A 21046-nucleotide genomic window follows, 5' to 3' on the forward strand; every position below is an offset into this window, starting at 1 on the left:
TCACTGCTGTTATCTTTGTCCTCAGAAAAAATGGAAATCCTGATTTATTGTTTAATTTTTGAATTGTACATGTGGGCATCATAGAATGGTTTGGCTTTAAGACCATCTAATTCCAATGCCCTGCTATAGGCAGGGACACCTCCCTCTAGACCAGGGTGCTCAAAGCATCTGGTAAGTTCAGTAAATGTCAGCTTGGTGCTGTTACACGAACAAAATCTGTTTCTTTCTGCTTTCCTATTCTAAATGAGCTGCCGAAGTTCATACAGAAAGTGCTGTAGAGGTGAAAGTGGCATCTGAGTAAAGGGGCGTTACAGTCTTCTGAGGATGGGAGCTAAGATGCAGCATTAATCTGAAGATCAGATACACTAACCATTGCAGTTAACGGTGCTTTGCGACTGGTATCAGTTCTCCTGACAGCAGTTGGGGTAGTGCCTCAAGTCATTTTTTGCCATCTTTACATTGAAGCAAATGCTGTTGACTCACCCTCGTGAGTAACTGGCTAAAAAGCAGCTACTTCATGGCACGGAGCCAGGCCTTAGATTGGGAACAGTACTTCTTGGCACATCCCCAGTTGTGGAGTTACCATTGAAGACTGTTTTAAATTTAAGTTCAGATCATGAATTCTATATTTAACTTACTCATAGCTGTATCTTAGGTCTTTTTTTTTTTTTTTTTTTTTTTTTTTTTTTTTTTTGTCCTTCATTAGAATCTGCTGCCGGAGTGCTACGTGTTTTCCTACAAGGAAAACTGAATCTGTTTCTGAGAAAGGATTGAGAGTTGTAGGAGCAGTCCTAGAATGCATGGAGGTTCTTAGAGTGACTGAGATCTGCTGGATCACAGTAAAAATAGCACAGGGGATTCTCCCTCCTGTGCAGCCATCCCTTGCAGCATGCCACCCACCCTGCTGGATGCTGAACTTCTGAAATGTGTGCGGAGTGGTGAAGGATGCAGGATAAATGGCAGCAAAGCATTCTGTCTGAGGTCCTGGAAGCTTGTGCCTCTATTTGTGCGTGCAGCCTTATTTCCTTTTTTAGAAGCTGTTGGGGTGAGTTCAGATCACTGATTTGATATACACAGATATCTAAATCTTGAGGTGAAGCTGAGAATGGGGTTAATTAATGTCTGTGGAAGGTAGAAAAGCATTGGCTTGAGGCATGTCTGCTCTTAAGAGTTCAGGAAGTGATCATTAGCACTCCTGCAAAGTCACAGCTACTAGTGGCTCCAGTGTTCTCCTGAGAGAAGCAGGGTGTGCAGTAATGGGAATAGGAAGCCATAGCACTAATGCAGGTGACCTAGCTGTTGAGAGTGGGGCAGCCAAAGCTTCATCCATCTGTGGTGTCAAATCCATATTTTAATTAGGTTAAGCTGTAGATTAACTAGCATGGTTGTAGTCGAGCCTGTTAAAGCGCCTATAATACTTCTTGTTCATCAAGAATTATTAGATGTAGTGGAGGTCTCTTATTGGTGTGCTGGTGCTGAGGAAATGGGACATACTTGGAAGGTAACAAAAGGCACCTATGTTGGAATTTTTTTTTACCCTGCTGAGGAAGTGACACGTAACAGCTGCTTCTAAATCACTCTCATGCAGGCATTTTTCCTATCCAGCAGGTGAGCAGAGAACAACAGCAGATAGTTGTACAATAGATGCCTTTTTAAAATAAAGAGTAGAAGTCTCTATATTGAAGAAATAGAACTTGAAGTAGAAGGAACATTGTAGAGCTTGAAGGCTGAGTAGTTTGTATCTTTAGGAAGGCATAAATACAAATTGGGGTTGGCTGGCATGTCGTGAGAGCCATAGACTTGTGGTTGTTTCTGTATGGGAGCCGAAGCCTGATACTCTGCTTTCAGTAACGGGGAGCACCAGGTTTTCAGAGGAGGGCAATGAGGAAAACTGGAGGTGATGGGGACGGTGCTAAAGCAGTGATGGCGATATCTTCTTCTCTTTAGTTTGTGGGGCGGAGGTGTTTGTTAATGATCTGTGCTGTCTCAGTTCTGTAAATCTCTCTTCTTCTTTTATGTTATGCTTTTGGTCTTTGAGAACTGTATAATCAAAGATATTAGGATGTTATAATCACAAAATAAACAAGAGAGTTAGGCAAAGCAGACTATGGTATCAAAAGAGAATAAATAGAAGGCTTACCCCTATCCTGGGCTCACTCACAAAACACCTGGAGATCGCCTCTACTGAAGAGATCCTTCCCCACTGGTAGCCAGCTCTTAAATAGGTCTAGGAGAGGTGCAGCCAGGCTCCACACCTTTCAGCAGCACAGGTGAATTGCCTTCACCTGTGCTCCTCTGGCTGACTCACGGCTCGCCTCAGGTGATCCATCAGAGGTTCAGGCCGTGACTCAGCAGTTCCCATACAAGAACCATGGGTTTGCTGACCCTGAGTGTTACTGTAGTGTTCAAATGCTTTTGTACTTGACAGTTAGCATGAGTCTAATTCAATTGGGGGCTGACTAGCTAAGTAAGACTATTCTTGATGACTTGCAGTGCTTAATTTCGTACAGCTCCGCGTTGTTCAGTGGTTTGAGCCTTCCAGGTTCCTCCTCACTTATTTCCAGGAAGCTGCAGCTGAGCATACAGCTGCCTTCTAGTTTGTGTCATTCACCCCATGCATCGGAATGGCAGTTCATGTGAACTGGGCTCTGCAGCCATACCAGGCACTGGAAATAATTCCATGTCCTATGGCTCTGAGCACCCACCAAAACATAGAAGGCCTGTAAACCAAGAAGTCCCGAGTTACCTGTGGTCTTGTTTGTGCTTTCTTCTTAGTTTGTAAAAGGAACAAAGTAAGTGGTGTTGTACCAATTCCTAACATTGATGAAAGTGTATTCTAGCCTTTAATTCCTATAGATACAGGAGCCACATTATGCTCTGAAAGCAGGAAGCTGTTTGCTCTGATGCTAAATGTCCTACATACAGTCATACCAGGCTGACACCATCTTATTTTCTGGATAAAACTTCCTCAGGAAGTTTCAATGCCAGATGAATGAATGCTGTGAAGTTCTTGTAAGTGGAGATTGTTGTACGTGGAGGTGGGCAGGCAGGGACTTAGCACCAAAGTCAGGGCTGGCTTTCTATGAGAACTTGTTAGAGGTTATCTGGAATGTTGGCATTTAGCTCTCAGAACTTAGAGTTGTTAGACTTCCTTAGCTTAAGGTTGTCTGGGTGGAGGATAACAAATTACTGGCATACTCTTAATGGGCTAAATAAAAACCCATATATTTGTCTCTCCTCGAAGTTACCATGGAGTAGAGCAATACAAAAGGCTCTTCCAGCAGCTCTGAGCAGTGAGAGAGAGGGAAGCACATGAAATTCTATTACCTTTCTGGCTGTCAGTGATAACAAGCCTTTGATCTAGGGCTTCCAAACAGAGCAAAAAGTGAACTGAATAAAAACAATCAGAGAGCTGTTGCTTAGAGTTCATTTGACAGCTTGAAAGGTTGGCTTTAAAAACAAGTTGGCCGCACAGGAGCGGCTGCCAGTAAACCCTGTGTAGCTCCTTGCTCTGGGTTCGCTTTGAGTGTTGCTGGTCTTGTATCTCAGGGCCTTCAGCACTTCCATGGCCGCAGATCACGTAAGTAGTTTTTAAATGCAAATTTAGGCTTGGACTGCTATTCTGTCATTATGGAAGACTGCAAATGGAGCACACAGGAGGAGACTTCTAGGTAGTCAAGGTCCTGAAGGGAAGAATTTATTATCAGTAATATGTTTGCTAAGTGTAAAATAACACTGGAAGTATATCAGGGGAAATCTGTAAATGGAGTTATGGAAGAAAGCTACTGATCAGTTGGAGATTAACCTGTCCATACAAAGGAAAAAAAAACCCACCCTTTCCTGAGAGCTTTGGCTGTACTGTATAGCTATTATTTAATCAGAAACTGCAATTATTGAAAAAATAACACTTTTTGAACTCATTTCTCTTTGGCAGGAGAAAAAACTGTCAGGCTTCAGGCATCTTTCATGAGAACTTGAATAATCCTTTGGCTTTTGCTGGATTGTTGGCTTTGTCTGATGAAGACCTATGGAAAGGAGAACTTGCATTTCCACGCTTAGTGTTCCTGGCTTACGTAGTTCTTTGGGGACCACAGAACTTAACTTCTTGCTTTAGGAGTAATGTAAGCATGGAATGCTAATGCTAGATGAAATCGATCTCTGCCTCAGGTGGGAATGGTGGGGGCAGATGTGCTGTAGCTGAAGTTCCCAATGCATCTACTAAATGGGATTCCAGATCGTTCAGGGCCAGTCCTAAATACAGACTGCCAGTTCTTAAAACTGTGTAGACAGCTGCTGAGGACTGAATGGAAAAGATGAATTAGGTCATCTCTCTGTTTCTGTGCCTGGTGTTTGCCTCTTTTCTGTGGTGCTTTGTCAGGTCATCTTGCAAGGTCGTGCCATTATTGGAAAGGCACATGCATATTTTGTTCAATATATGCATCTGTAGTACAGATGTCTTAGGAGGTCTGCATGGAAACTGTTTAATGCTCTCCCCAAAGGAGGTGATGCTGAGAGCTTGAATCCAGAAGGATGAAGCGCTTACTTCTGCTGAATTAGTTTTGAAAGTAAAGTGATCTTTAGTGCTACAGCAGGGACTCTCCCTTTCCTGTCAAGAAAACAACTGCTGAATGTTAAAACACACCTAGGTAGCAGTGAGTCATGCTGTGGACTTTGGAATGACTGACTGAGACTTGAACTAGTCAGGGGCTCTTAGAATACCCGTGTACTAGACAGTCAAAACAGGAGGTTGTATGTGAGTACAGGTCTGACTGAGAGGTCAGAGCATACAGCACTGGTCTGTGCTGTCAGGTGGTTTGGAACACGTAACACTTGGACTGTTTAAACTTGCAGGTGATAATTGCCTTGAAGGAATGCATTGCTCTGAACCGTCTCAACTTCTCAGCTTTATTTTTTTTCTATTGCGATTGGTGGAAACCACTTCCCTGGATCTGCTTATAGGTGACCTATCTCATACGGGGCTACGATGGACTTACAACTGGGAAAATTCCTTAGTCTCCAGTATTTTGCATGTTGTAGGCCTGGCTGAATTTGGGAGGGTTGTGCGCTTTGCATAGCGTGTCTGTTGGATTTAAGCTGCTTGTCTCCCAGTTGAGACTGAGTGTGACCTTGAATCTATGTTTGGAACAATGAGTTAACTTACTGAAAAAAGAGTTCTGACATGTACTCTGAGCATATGTGTGTGTGTTTGTTTCTGAGGTACCTTGCCTCAAAAATAGATTTACTTTGAAACAGTTTCTTTGCTTACACGCAGCTGTTTGTCTTGGTGGAGTTTGACCAGTGTGTGCTGTTGCAGGCAAGTACAACGTTCAGCTAATTAAAGTTACCTGTTCTCACCTGTATAATGTGTTCTGGTGGTTAACTTCAAAATCTTAAATAAAAATGGAAAATACAGAACGTTCTGCATCAGCTGAGGGAGGAATGCCTGGGAGACCTGAAGGTACTGAACCTGGTCTCTTAAAGAATACTGAGGAGCACGTCCTCTGGTAGGGCTGAGGAGCGTTTGGACAGCAGAGCGCTGGAGAAGCTGAAGTTTGAGGAGCTGATCTCTTTTTATTCCATTTCTGAACTTCTTTCTTGGCAATGGAAGGTTGCAACATTTTTAATACTATACATGTAAATATTGATTTGCTTCTCTTTCTGTCAAGGAGAAATCCTAATGAGATTTCTTTTCTGCAGATACTTTATTTTGATCATGCTAGTGAAACCCTAGTGTGAATATTTCTCTTCAGTCACTAAAACCTGCAAATCCAGATTGCTTCCCCACAAACTATTATGCTTGCTTTTAAAGAATAGCAAAATTCTATGCCCAAAAGATGGAGATGGTAATGGAATAAGCTGTTTTAATTAACTTGAAGTAAGACGTCAAGGTCTTAAGCACGAGAATGTTGCTGAAATAGTCTGACTTGAAAAATCAAACTTTATCAGAACTCTATTCATGAAACTGCCAGGGATTTTGAACATCAGCACGCTTCTTCCGACCAGGCACAGCCTATGCAGTTGATGTTCCTGGAAGCAGACTTCTGGAGGACGTTGCTGCTTGTGATGCTTGATCTTGGTATTAACTGGCTCTATTTCTTTCTTGATGGAATGTAAGTAATGTAGCACCAAATCAAGTTGGTGACAAAGGTAAAACCCAATGCAGATGAGTCTTTTAGTGGCTTGACATTAAATAAATTGCTTCTGGAAGTCTGCAGTAACTTTAGCTTGCTTTGAAAAACAGACCTTGAGCTACTTCTAATCATAGAAGTGCCTGAGTTGGGAGGGTCCCACAAATGTCATGGTCTCCAGCCACCCAGAACCCCGAAGTAGATAGTCTTTGGAACTGACCTGGTTCATGTTCATCCTTTAGTATTAAACTGGTAAATGTGAAGAATAGACGCCAAAGCCATTAAGTAACATTGATATGCAAATACGTTAATGGCATTCAGTAAGAAAAGCATATGCAATACCGGTGCAGGTGCTGAAGGCAGCTATCAACTTAGTACTGAGTGTGCTGCTTAAAGATCTTCTTGGCTATCAGGAATCTTGACAGCAAAGTATGTGAGGAGAGAGAACAGCACAGATCAGAAAGTGGTATTATTTCTCTTCTGTTCAAACATAATACATAGCTAAGTTGTGCAGAAGATACTTAGTGCGTGTTGTGGTTGAACTTGATACCCTAAGGCAAACTTCTCTTCTGAAATAGATTGTGGGGAGGAGGCTGACTTCTCTGGAAAAGGGGGCAGGAGAAAGCATGCATGGCATGCAGCTGGTTCATGAATTGTAGGGGCTGGATGCATGCACAAATAATTATGAGGGGTCTGAGTCTTTAGGGAACTTCTCTGTCTCTGTCAGGTACTCCAAGTGAATACATGGCTGGCTTATTCCTTCAGGGCTTGCATTTCGTAAGGCATAATGATAAGGATGTGATGAGAGCAGTTGAATTAGATGTAATGTTTCTGGCTTGGTCTGGTTGCAATGGTCTGATGCTGTGGCTACATGCTAACCATTGTTCCTGCTTACACAGTGAGGGAAGAGTGAAAGTAATGGTAAAGCTTCTCAGTTGGGAGAGAGCAAAAGGAGAATTAGAGAAGGGTCCAAAAAGGCAATTGAAATATAGGGTTGTTTTTGTCATGTAAAGGAATAAGTGTGCCAATGGTTGAGGGAGGGTATCACAATAAAATTCGGCTTTAGAGGGGGAAGAAATGGTTTGTTTAGAGGTTCCTAACTGGCTTCCTAACATGGCCCCTTCAGGCAGCTGTGGATCTGCTCCAGAGACCATGTTGCTGGCATCTCTTTAGGAAATAAGTTTATTCTTTCTGTTGTTTTTTTTTTTTTTTAAAAGGGCCTCCCTTTGGTGGGGGGGTGGGATAAGAATATTGTCTATGGGAGCTTGATGTTAATAGGTTGTCTATGGGAACTTGATGTTGAAAGGATGGGAAGTGTTGGCCCTCTGCAAAGGTAGAAGTGAATTGAGATATGTAAGCAACGCTAATGGGAAGGAAGAGGGGAAATCCTGTCACAATGCAGGAGGGTCAGTGTGCTGCTGGAGAATAACGTGTGTACAGGAAGCGGCAGATCCAACCACAGACTGTCACAGTGCAAACCTATTCTCATGCAGTCATCCTGAAATGGTCTGGTTTGAGAACAGACTCTTGACTCCTGCTTCTTCATACCGCTTGTGGTTTGGAGAGTCACTCAGCAGCAGGGCAAGCCAGCAGAAAAGGACTCGAGTATCATGTGGCTTTTCAAGGAGGCATCTAAGGTATGTTTCATTTGCTAGAACAGGTAATTACTAGTTCTTTAAAAGATACTAAGAGCCATTGCAGATTTTGATGGTGCCAACTGTATACATACACTTCTCTAACCTGGTCCGTGCCCCCTTAGATTAAAAAAAAAATAAATAAATAATAGGCACATTTGGTCTACATGAATTGAAATGGCAGTCTGACATATTACGAAACTTTCTTGAAATCATACATATGGGAGTCCCCAACTCTGTTTGTCAGTAAAACTTGCCGTAACAAATTTTGAGGTGGCTGAGATCTCCCTCATTGTTCAGGCTGCCCATTTTCATTTTAGTTACTAATAACTAAGTTAATAACTAAGTTAATAGTAAGTTAACTAATTATTAAGTTAATAAGTTGATAATTAATAATTAAGTTAATAATAAGTTAATTAAGTTACTATTAACTGTGGGATAGATGAGTGGACAGTGAGGTGGGTTGAGAACTGGCTGACTGGCAGAGCACAGAGGGTCATTGTTGGCGGTGCAGAGTCCGGTTGGAGGCCTGTAACCAGCGGTGTTCCTCAGGGGTCGGTGCTGGGTCCGGTCTTGTTCAACGTCTTCATCAGTGACCTTGATGAGGGGATAATGGCCACCCTCAGCAAGTTTGCTAATGATACGAAGTTGGGAGGATTGGCTGACACGCCTGAAGGCTGTGCTGCCATTCAGCGAGACCTGGACAGGCTGGAGAGCTGGGCAGAAAAAAAACAGATGAGGTTTAACAAAAGCAAGTGTAGAGTCTTGCATCTGGGGGGGAATAATTGCATGCACCAGTACAGGTTGGGGGATGAGCTGCTGGAGGGGAGCTCTGCAGAGAGGGACTTGGGTGTCCTGGTGGATCACAGGTTGGCCATGAGCCAGCAGTGTGCCCTTGTGGCCAAGAGGGCCAATGGCATCCTGGGGTGCATTAAAAAGAGCGTGGCCAGCAGGTCGAGGGAGGCGATCCTCCCCCTCTACTCTGCCCTGGTGAGGCCTCATCTGGAGTACTGCATCCAGTTCTGGGCTCCACAGTACAAAAAAGACAGGGATCTCTGGGAAAGAGTCCAGCGGAGGGCCACGAAGATGGTGAAGGGCCTGGAGCATCTCTGCTATGAAGAAAGGCTGAGTGAACTGGGTCTGTTCAGCCTTGAGAAAAGAAGGCTGAGAGGGGACCTGATCCAGGTCTATAAATATCTAAGGTGTGGGGGGCAGAATGGTGAGGCCGGACTCTTTTCAGTGGTGAGTGGAGACAGGACGAGGGGAAACGGCCGGAAACTGCAGCATAGGAAGTTCAGCACAAATGTGCGCAAGAACTTCTTTACAGTGAGGTGACGGAGCACTGGAACAGGCTGCCCAGGGAGGTGGTGGAGTCTCCTTCTCTGGAGATGTTCCAGACCTGCCTGGATGCCGACCTGTGCGACCTGCTGTAGGGAACCTGCTTTGGCAGGGGGGTTGGACTCGATGATCTCTGGAGGTCCCTTCCAACCCCTACAATTCTGTGATTCTGTGATTCCGTGATTAAACTTGTACTTGATGTAAGGTTCTGTGACTGATTGCTGTATGATGGAAAGACAGAAAAGCCCAAATGGGGAGTGGTTGTAGGACATCTGGAGTTTTCTAGTCTGTTACTGCGAAGCAAATTCTTAACATGCATGTCAGCTCTCACTGCCCTACCAGCATTTTCCATCTATTAGAGGGAGGGTATGATGGATTGCAAGACATGATAATGATGATGTCTTGAGATGAATGGCTCACTAAGCATTCCAAATACCTTACAGATTTGAAAGATAATCAGGATAGAGATAAATTAGCTTTACTCAGTCTGTTTGCATTCTCTTCTGTCCTACATGACTGATAAACACAAAATCTTGGTCCACTTAAGGCTATTTAAAAAAAAAAAAAAAAAAAAAAAAGATACACAAATGGGGAACAAATATGCTCCACTCTCAGTGGTAGAGGTGCAGATCTCTTACCACAGAATCACTGAATGGTCAGAGTTGGAAGGGACCTCAAGGATCATCAAGCTCCAACCCCCCTTCCTCATGCAGGGCCACAAACATCCATATCTAACACCAGACCAGGCTGCCCAGGGCCCCATCCAACCTGGCCTTGAACACTCCAGGCGCAGGGCATCCACAACCTCTCTGGGCAGCCTGTTCCAGCACCTCACCACTCTCTCTGTAAAGAACTTCCACCTGACATCCAACATAAATCTCCCCTCCCTCAACTTAAAACCATTTCCCCTTGTCCTGCAGTTATCTACCCTTTCAAAGAGTTGACCCCCCCCTTCTGATTGTAGGCTCCCTTTAGGCACTGGAAGGCTGCAATGAGGTCACCTTGCAGCCTTCTTTTCCCAGGCTGAACAAGCCCAGCTCCCTCAGCCTTTGTAGGAGATGCTCCAGCCCCCTGGTCATCTTTGTGGCTCTTCTCTGCACCCTCTCCAACAGCTCCCTGTCTTTCTTGTACTGGAGGTTCCAGACCTGAATGCAGTACTCCAGATGGGGCCTCACAAGAGCAGAGTAGAGGGGGACAATCACCTCCCTGTCCCTGCTGGCCTCCCCTGTTCTGTTGGAGCCCAGTATATCGCTTGCTGAGCTGCAAGGGCACACTGCTGGCTCATGTTAAGCTTTTCATCCATCAGGGCCCCCAGGTCCTTCTCCACAGGGCTGCTCTCAAGGACTGCTCCTTCCAGTCTGTATCGATGCCTGGGATTCCTCTAGCCCAAGTGTAAAACCTTATGTGGTGTGATGATGATTTTGGAGGCCCTAAATCAGCGATGAGCTGTCAGTGAGAGCTGCTGTCTGGACACTTCCACTCCCCCAGCTGAGGAGCACCTAGGAAATAAAGCAGCATATGTAACTTGCTCTTTGCTGTCTGAAAAAGACTTTCCGAACATTGACTTTTTTTTCTGGTAGTTTTCTCAGACTTCTGCATGGAATCATGAGGTTTCAAGCCTGCATGATGCAGGCAGCGCTTTGAGGATGCACTGGCACACTGTGCATCTCTGTAGGGCCTGAAGAGAATCAACAACTCCTCCTAATTTAATGTGTGCATACTTACTTAGTGTGCACTCAACTCCGGTGTCTGGGTCATTGATGGAAACACTGAAGATAGCTGGCCCTAGAGTTGAGCTATGGGGAGCCCTGCTGTTGTTGGGTCAGCAGCCTGGTGTAACTCCATTTACTACAACTTTGATGGGCTTGAAGCGTCAGGCTCATACTTGTGAGTCCAGCTATGTGTCCAGGAGGATACTGTGAGAGATGGCTGTAGAAGCTCTTCTAAAACCCACAAACCACGCATTCCCTAGGCAGGTATATTTGTCACAGAAGGATATTAAGTTAGTAAGACATGATTTTGCCTTCATGAACCCATGTTAGTTTTGTCAGATGACTGCATTGTCTTTCAGGTGACTTTGAATAACTCTCTCCATAATTTTACCAGACACTGAAGCGAAACTGACAGACCTATAATTACGAGTCTTTTCTGCCTTTCTTGAAAATTGGAATAACATTTGGCAGCTTCCAGCTGACTGGAGCCTCTGCAGTTTCTGCAGACTGTTGACCAGCCTTTCCCAATGTGCAAGCTGCATTCAGCCCAGCGCAGCTCATCCTGCACCTGCCCTGGGTCCTGATGGCTGTGCCTCTGCCCCATCAGGCAGCCTGGTTTGGCTTCATGTCATCACTTCTTGGCAGTACGTACGTTTGTGGGCAACTGTTTTCAAGGTGAAGCACAGGAAAAATAAAATGTCATGAGAAATCTCTGATGAGCACCTTGAGAGCTCACTAAGAATTACAGCCGCTGCCATCAAACCAGACTCAGGCATTAGTTTTTTCAGAAACAAGGTCAGATATCCTACTAGCTTTATGGTTGCTTTTACAGTTTTTTTTTAAATGAAAACATGAAGTTACTGAAGTGCAGTAACTGGTTTATATTTTGTATGTGGCCTGAGACAGTTCTTCACTCCATGTGGCAAGCCAAAAGGTTGAACACCTGTGCTGTTGCCAAACAACTGAGAGAAGGCTCATGGTATTGATGGTCGATTCAGAATCCTACGATGAATCTCATCAGGCCCCATAGACGTGTGCAGCAGCAAATCCTGTACAAGTTCAACGCCAGCTTACCTATACTGTAGCTGTGGTCTTTCAGCCCATTATTGCTTTTAAAGACAGGAGAAGGCATCTTTAGCAGGGACTTACCAAAGTCTTGTTCCTCCTTTCGATTCTTCTCCTGAGTGCATTGGTGTTACACATCTCAAATACATTCCAGCTTACTCAGTACATGGTGGAACAGGATGAAAGCTGTCACCAGCACATTGTCCCTCAACCACTGTCCTGCCATCCTATGGTTTACCATTAAGAAGCCTGTTACTTACCCCTTTTCGTCCTTGGAACTACTCTAAAGCTCTTTTAAGTCAACCCTGCTAACTCTGAAGAGGAAAAAAAAAATGGATCTGATGGGCTGATTGGATCTGATCCCTCCAAATGGAGTTGCCTACAGCAACCCAACGTTTCTTCTTCGTGAGGTGGTGAGCAGCCATAGGGCAAGAGGCAGCAGGTGTGAAACTGAAATGTGGGGAGCTCTGAGGAAGAACTTATTTACTGCATGGATGACTGAATGCTGCAACAGATGCTCATAGAGGCTGTGGAGTCTCCATCTTTGAGATTCTGAGATGACTGAGATTCACTCACTGGCCTGACCTTGGTGACTCTCAGTATGGATCATCATCTACCTCATCATGTCTCTACGCAGTCTTATTTTGGCATTAATAAAAATAAGAATAATCAGGGATATGGTCTTATCAAGTACTTGTTTAAAAATCTTGTACAATGCTTCCTTCTTAGTTGTCTGGTCAGTGTTCCTCAGACTGGCATCATTTCTCACCTGTAATCTGTGTACATGTATAAATCGGATCTCACCTGCTTAAGGTAGTCCCAGCATTAGAATGTCCTTCAGAGATCGCTAAGTTTTCCTCACCAGTTTAAGGAACCTTTCTAAGCACAGCTGTGTCAAGAATCAACTTTCTCATCTCTGAGAGGTTTCTTTGGAACTTCTTCATTGTAGCTGAGGGTACTGCATTGCTGTCTCTGAGCCTTTGAAACTGTTTTGTGCTATCGTGGCTGGCATAGACATCCATCTACGGAGAGAGGCATTGGGAAACTACCTACGCAGAGCTCAAACCTGCAGGGTGGGAATAACTTGCTGTAAAGTGAGTGACTCATGCAAAATAACAGTGTTAATGCGATTTTATTACCCATCTGCCTACTCTGTCTTACTTCTTGTTTTGAAACATATCTAAGGTTTTGCTGTTGCTTCCATAACACTATTGAAGTGTGCTATTTAATACATTCATGCAAGCCCTTCCTTACTTCACCGTGTGAAGCAAGGAGGTTTTTTTAACAGTTTATATGCCATGTTAGGCAGTGTGTGGTCTTCGGTAGTCTTTTTCTAACATTACAAGACTTAAAAAGTCTGTTTCTGACTTGGTAAGTGGAAGGATGTCGGGTGCCAGGTAGCACCTTCTCTGCTGCTGTGTTCTCATGGAGTGTAGTAGGAGTGCTTCCAGCTCTTTGCTGTTCCCTAATGTGGTGGTAGGAGGATGTTTGAAAGGAGCTACAAAGCAGACTGTATTGCGATGTTATATCCATGGTAAGAATGCTGTGTAGAAGCTCAGAAGGCTTTTTTTCACCCAGCTAGAAGTGCTCTGCTACAAATGGCAGTTTAGAATCATTACCAACGAACACCTCAGAGGGTTTGGGATGAGTAAGCTCTTGCAGATGGGTTGCTGGCAGGTAGTGGTAGTGCTGTTGCAGTAGGCATTGGAGGAAGAATGTTTGTATCTAAAATTCAGTTGAACTCGAACATTACTTTTGTAGCTGCTTGAAGTTGGCTTTCTGCAGTTTTTATGACCTGATAATTTTCCAAGTAACTAAATACAGATCATTATCGCTTCACTTCTTAGTGTAAAGTTGTTCTCAGTTCTGTGGGGCTTGAGTGTGTTGGAGCCTACTGGCATCTTTTGTAAACTCCAGAGAGCATGGCTGCTTTGGGGTCAGGAGTCAGGTAAAATCCATGGGGCTTGGGGACAGGGAAGACAGAAAACATTCTCCCTGTCAGTTCTCTGAAGCACCTGAAAGCGAAGTGCTGCTATCACTTGCTGGAAATCCAAACCTCCTCCTTCACTCCCACCATGGAAGGGCTAGGGGTGCATTTATACAGAATGCTGCACAGCTTGGAAAATAAACTCATCTCATCTTGCCTAGAGGTCTGCAAACCTGTCCCTGTTCCTCTGGCTGTAGGGAACATAGAATTCTCTGAGTTGATGGGGATCCACTCCCTCCTCTGGCTCCACACAGGACCACCCAAAATCAACCCCTGTGTCTGAGAGCAGTGTCCAGATGCTCCTTGAACTCCAGCACTCAGGGCCGTGCCCACAGCTCTATGCAGCCTGTTCCATGCCCTCTGCCCTCTGGCGCAGACCCTTTCCCTCACCCCCAGCTGCCCCTCCCCTGGCACAGCTCCATGCCGTTCCCTCGGCCCTGTCGCTGTCACACAGAGCAGAGCTCAGCGCTGCCCTCCTGCCATCAGGCCTCCCCTCAGCTCCTCTGCTCTGAGCTGAGCACACCGAGGGGCCTCTGGCACAGTACGAATGTCCTTTGTGTACTGTCCTCCCTTGACCCCCCCCAAGCCCCACCCAGTGCAGGAGGTGAGATTGCACAGAGCATTGCAGGACAACCCCTCCCCTTTTCTGGTGGCACTGCTGGGCCCGGTGCACCCCAGGGTCCAGCTGGTCCTTTGGGCTGCTGGCTCACGTTCCTCTTGCAGTTAGCCAGAATCCCCAGATCCCTTTCTGCAGGCTGCACTCCAGCCTCTCATTCCCCAGTCTGTACATATAGCCATAGCTGCCCTCTCCTAGGCACAAAATCCAGCACTTGCTGTTGTCCATCTTCACGTGGTTGGTGATTGCTCAGACCTTCAATTTGTCAAGGCCTCAGGGGAAGAAGAGCTGTGTGAGCAAGCGAGCAGGGATTCAGGATGGTGCTGGCCAGCAGGGTCTGGCTGTACCAGCTCCTGGTGCTGCTGTCTGATGAGGCTGGCTGCCAACTGGATGGGTGCAGACCTGTAGCTGCCTCTGGTGGGTAGGTTGCAGATCCTTTATCTCAAGACTAATGAATGCAGTTTGTACAGAATGCTGCACAGTTATTCCTCTTGCTTTTTTTTTTTCCTGTGAAACAGAATGAGTTCTTATAAATAGCTTTGGCAATTATTGCATAATATTTCGTTTTTCCAGTAAAAGCTTACTTCTTTGAAGTGATGTTTTTATGAGAAGTATCTATTCTGAAATGAAACTCAGTCCTGAAACTCTATGCCAGTAAGCCTTTTTTTGTTACTTTTTCTGCACTCTGATCAGATAATTGACTGAAATGATCATCTTAATAGAGTATCTAGCTTTGTGCATTTGCACAGTTTGTTCAGTCTATCTAAAATGCTCTTTAACTTTTTTTTTTTGCGTTAATTTGTAGCTAACATTAAAGTCTATGTAAAAATGCTGAAGAAAATAAATTTAACTTAGTTGAAACAGTGTTTATAACATGCTAATGTCTTGATTCTCTTTTTTTTTTTCCAGGAGCTGTTGGACAAATATTTAATAGCTAATGCAACTAATCCAGAGAGCAAGGTATTCTACCTGAAGATGAAGGGAGACTACTTTCGGTACCTTGCTGAAGTTGCCTGTGGTGATGACAGAAAACGTGAGTGCCTTTTGGTCCTTAGGTCATTGTTAGCTAATGAACTTCAATTGTGAGCCATGGGGGAGAGGACAGTAAGTGAACTACACACATCAGTGTCTGACTCTGAATTTATGTTTAAGTCAGCAGTGTGGGAAAGACCAGGCTTGTTTCTATAGGCAGAGGGTAAAATTCTGAATACACCTTTAACACAGTATGCAGGGAGATTTTGGCTGGTGTTCTTGCCATCTACCCTGTGCTTCTGGATAGCTGTCTAATAATGCTCATTCAGAGCTTTTGGGGAAAAAAATAGGTGTTAGTCTGGGAATATACTTGATGTCATCATCCATGAACATGTTATGCTTATTTATGATTTTAACCATCTAAATGTGGGGTAGTCTTCATTGTAGTCATCCAACTAAGATTTTAAATAAGTAACAGCATTACTAGTTCAGTAACCATGGAGAAAAGTATAAGCTCCCTGGGAAACTTGATGTTGATAGGGATCATAGAATCACCGAATCACAAGGTTGGAAAGGACCTACAAGATCATCCAGTCCAACCGTCCTCCTGTCACCATTACTACCCACTGAGTTACTAAACCACATCTCGCAGCTCCTCATCCAGACACCTCTTGAACCCCACCAGGGACTGTGACTCCGCCACCTCCCTGGGCAGCCATTCCAGTGCCTGACCACTCTGAGAAAAAAAAATTTTCCTTATGTCTAATCTAAATCTCCTCTGGCACAACTTGTGGCCGTTTCCTCGGGTCCTATTTGTTGTCTGGGAGAAGAGGCCAGCCCCTCCTCATCACAACCTCCCTTCGGGGCTAATGTCATCCCTGTAATATTAGTTTGCCCTTCTGGACCCAGCAGCAAAGACCTGGAAAACTTCACAGCCTAGCAGGGTTACTTGTCACTGGGCGTCCTAAGAAGGCACTTAGAACTTGTGCAGGCGTAGGTGGTCCTGAGTACCTCAGTAAGATCTCTGGGAGTGTTTTAATTCTGTCCAGAGGATGTACTGAAGTAAATAACAGAACTGTCTTGCAAGATACCCAGGTGCTGTTGTGATGTTAAAAGTTGCGGTATGGCAGAAGTTAAGGATGCCTTTCTGTGTAAGAAACAAAAGTTAGTTCTGGAGTGATGGTGTAGTAAAGAAGAGAGATGAAAGGCCTTGAAAGGATTGAAGTTGGAGGATGAAAACACAGAAAACAGAGTAAAAATCTTCACGTTAATTAGTTGCTTTCAGGAATTTTTAGCCCTTCATCTTATTCAAACGACACCAGCAGGTCCGAGTTCAGTAGATGCGGCTTGTCTCTGGTTTTCACAAAGATACTCTAATCTATGTTTTTGTCTCAAGCAACAGCTACAGATCTGGACTTCTCTAAGCAGAGAAATGCCAGCATATCTTAGCTGAAAAGACTGCTTGTAAAGTGATGCTACATGCTGATACGGGTTGTTACTGTAAGAGAAGGACTGATTGATAACCTTACAGGTGGATTTTCTTGCTTTCCGTGTGAAGAACTTGTGTTACATGTATCACCACGTACACACTTTGTGCTTGGCTTTTGGAAAATGTCTCTAATATCTAGGCAAGTTTCCTGCATTAACTAGGCTTTTTGCCTTTTTTTCTTGTTCTCAGTAAATCAAGAATAGACCATTAGTGCTCATTACACCATAAATATTGAGAAGCTTCCATGTATGTTAACAACTTTCACTTAACACTTAACAGACTTTATTTAGCGGGTTTTTTTTTACTGACACTTCAGCAGGGGCATTTAGGGTTACTTTGGCCCTTTGGTTGCCTTCCCGAAGACAATCTTGACTAGACCATATGCAGCATTCCAAGTCTATCTCCTTTGGCCTATTAACCTCTGCATAGTGTGGGACTTTTCCAAATTAATCTAAGCATGACCTCGTTTTCTTTAATCTCGACTTCCTATTTCTCCTCACCCAGTTTTTGAAGGCAGATACTTAGTTTTTCAGAACCACGCAGCACGTGCCTTTTAGACTTCCTCAAAAAGAGGCAGGTCTGTACAAACTGTTGCTTTCTTAATGCTACACACCCAACTCAAACATGGGTATGTTCATCCTGTGCAGAGAGCTCTGTAGAAAAAGTAATGGATGATTTTTTTTGATACCTAAGGATCGTGTTGTGTCAGAGGGCATACGTTTATATGTCAAGCTGAGGTACTGTAGTCATTTTCATTGTCTGTGTTTACTAACCTTGTAGGTTTATCTGTCTTTGTAATACCTTCATCTGCCTCCTGCGGTTTGTCAGTGTGGTACCTCCACCCAAAATGGATGTAAAATGATTGCCATGATTTAACGCAGAGTAGACAGTCCTCAGTGGAGGGCTGTCTGCTCTCCTGCTAAGCATCGTATCTTTAATGAACAAAGTGACCCTAACTCATACTGAAATATTTCATATTCTTTTAACAGAGACAATAGAAAACTCACAGGGGGCTTACCAGGAGGCATTTGATATCAGCAAGAAGGAGATGCAGCCAACACATCCGATTCGCTTGGGTCTAGCTCTTAACTTCTCTGTATTTTATTATGAGATTCTCAACAACCCTGAGCTTGCCTGCACACTGGCCAAGACAGTAAGTTATTCTTCAGTTCTCTGTGCATGCTGGACAGTAGAAGAGTGTTTATGCTTAAAATTATCTGAATGACTATTTCCTAGTGTTCATCCTGTGTAGTATAGCAAGTTTATGAGCTCATGTTGTTAGTGGAATTAAAGGGGTGCAAGCCAGTTGTATTTAAATCCTAAGCAGCACGACAAGTTTTTACTGCCTTTGTTCATGTTTCTGGTAGAGCAATTCAGGTCACTAATTTCTAACATTACTTTTTTGGATTTTAAAAAAAAAGCTGCCTATACTGATAAACGGAGCTTCTGTTTTTTAATGACTGGTCAGTAGAGTAAAGATGGCTTAATCGTTGCAGGCGTTTGATGAGGCCATTGCAGAACTTGATACACTGAACGAAGACTCATACAAAGACAGTACCCTCATCATGCAGTTACTTAGAGACAACCTAACAGTAAGTCGACGTTTTCTGTGCTGTCAGTTCTGTAATCTTAATTGCTTAGACCAAATTTGTCATGAAACGGAAACATTGTTTAGCACAAAACTTAGTAATTAATTCAGGCTGTTTACCGTATTATATTTTCTACTTATGCTACATTAAGGCTGAATTATGATGTCATCAACTCCATGCTGTCTAACACAGAGTGACAGCTTGGCTTGTTTGTGTTCTTCATTTCTTGATGGCCTTTGAAAGGAACAGAGGAAGGTGCTTTCAGCTATTCTAACATACAAAATAGGGCAAGGAGTACAAAAATAGTCGTCCATGATGTGTCAAGAGATTCTTTCTAAAACTCTGTGATCGTTACCTCAGAAACGAGGTGTCTTTCCTGTTGTTATATCCAGTGTAGCTTACTTTAATTCATTTTCCTGATTTTTTTCATTAAAACAAAAGGTCTGGAATTACAGTATACTAATGATGAGTTGACTTTTGAGCGTATGTTGTAATGATTAGCTGTAAGAAAAGCGCCTAATGGAACTTTTGGGCTCTTAAAATATGTAACTGTGGTAATTTTTATAGAGAATATCCTCTCTGTGGATAGTTCACTGCACTTAAAATTGCAGCGAGATTTATAATTTTATTATATTTCTTCAGTAGAAATGGCTTTATTAGCATTATAGAATGCTTTGTCTCAATAACCAAAATGGCCATCTTCGCTTTAGGATCTAGCCCTGCTTTTTAAATTGATGTTTCTCCTGAAGTTGTCATTCAGACTTGAGCGGTCTCAGGTTAATGATGTAGGTTGTTACTGAGCACAGAAATCTGGACTTCACAGTCTGCTCTGCCTTTAATAGCTGAGGAGCATAACTGGTTGTGCCTGCTGCATGGGGAAATGTTTCCAATTACCCCTGCACAATCAAGTACCGTAAGCCAGGGTTGTACAGCTCCAACGCGTTGGTCTTTTGCCTAGCTCCTGAAATGTAATTGCTTAGTTCTGCATGATAGTTGTCTCCTTTTGGAAATAAAACTGCTTCTGAAAGCTGACGCCACTTTTCTTTTCTTTCTAGTTATGGACATCAGACAGTGCAGGAGAAGAATGTGATGCTGCAGAAGGTGCAGAAAACTAAACTGCACATGGGGTGTCATTCTCCCTTTCCTTCTCAAGAAACCTTTTTACACGTCTCCATTCCTTATAGCTCCACTTGGATTTCCTATAGCAAAGAAAACCCATCCATGTGTATGGAAATCAATTTATAGTCTTTTCACACTGCAGCTTTGGGAAAACTCCATTCCTTGATTTGTGTTTGTCCTGGCCTTCCTGGTGTGCGGTTACTGCTGTAGAAAAGTATTAATAGCTTCATTTCATATAAACATAAGTAACTTCCAAACACTTATGTAGCGGACTAAAGTGTACCTGGTATTTAAAAACAAATCTGAACCAGTTCCTGCCAGTTGACTGTGTTTTATATTACAGTAAGATATGAAAATGTAGTTAATTGCAACTAAAGAGTGTTCCACATAGCTTTTAATTCTCCACATTCCCTCCTTTCTGCAGGTTTTCCTTTCCATAATTGACTTTCACATGCTACTGTGTATTTTTCAGTAGAGGTATGGAAGTATTGGTCCTGATCAAGTTGAGCATTTCTAGCTTGGAAATTTACAAATCGAATTGCTTCCTGTATAATGTAAGACAGGAGCTCGTGTGTTCGAAAACAGGGGCTACTCTTCATCTTCAGTTGCTGCTGTTTGAGTTTATATCCCTTCCCAATAAAAGTTCACTTACACTCCTGCCTTTGTAGTTCTGGTATTCACTTGACTATGTATTAGAAGCAGCATGTTACTGCCGGAGTACAGGCAGTGCTTTTTGGCAGACTAAAGTGCATGTCATTTCTTAATACACTGGAATGGGAAAACCAATTGAAGTTCACATGTCCAAGTATAAAATTTAGTACTTTTCCATGCAGGTTTGTGCACATGTGAGAAGGTGTCAAGTTTGTCCAGTGATTGTTATTTAGAGAGTTCGGACCACTATTGTGTGTTGCTAATCATTGATTGTAGTCCCAAAAAAGCCTTGTGAAAATGTTATGCCCTCTGTAACAGCAAAGTAACATTAAATAAAATTACATTTTATAAACCACTCACTGTTGGCTTGTAACAATTCCATGTAATTGCTTAAGGGCTAAACTCAAATATCTCGTGCTAGAAGTGTTGTTCTCCAATTGAGTGCATACTTGTAAAAAGTCTGCTCTTAAACTCGTTTTTGAGCAATGTGCATTTTATGAAAATATCCTGGATAACTTTTCATAGTTAACCTGACATGTGGACTTCTCAATAACTAAATCTACTTGAGCTAATGGCTTCACCTTATTAATTACTTAAAAACAAAACAAAAAACACCCAAGTAGCCAATTTTTGGATGTTTTTCCCTGGCTTGCAAATTCTCTCTTCTAAATTATGCCTTTTTTGTAATCTCTTGAAATCTTGAAATTCTCATTTGTCTTCCTGCTCTCTCTCCCCTCCTCCCCCCA

The 21046-nt window shown here is 43.3% G+C and overlaps 1 protein-coding gene across 1 annotated transcript in view; it reads left to right on the plus strand.

The window, feature by feature from the left end:
• Positions 1–20655, plus strand: part of YWHAQ (tyrosine 3-monooxygenase/tryptophan 5-monooxygenase activation protein theta) — a 26455-nt gene extending 5800 nt beyond the window's left edge. Inside the window, exons 3-6 of the mRNA XM_042827905.1 lie at positions 15390–15513; positions 17931–18094; positions 18438–18533; positions 19586–20655. Coding sequence (XP_042683839.1) covers positions 15390–15513; positions 17931–18094; positions 18438–18533; positions 19586–19645 — 444 coding nt within the window. The 3' untranslated portion in view covers positions 19646–20655. The remainder of the gene's footprint in view (positions 1–15389; positions 15514–17930; positions 18095–18437; positions 18534–19585) is intronic.
• The last annotated feature ends 391 nt before the right edge of the window (positions 20656–21046 follow it).

This window comes from Centrocercus urophasianus, unplaced genomic scaffold (genome assembly GCF_019232065.1).
Source record: "Centrocercus urophasianus isolate 14NV4802_14NV808 unplaced genomic scaffold, USGS_Curo_1.0 seq_10, whole genome shotgun sequence".
NCBI lineage: Eukaryota > Metazoa > Chordata > Aves > Galliformes > Phasianidae > Centrocercus > Centrocercus urophasianus.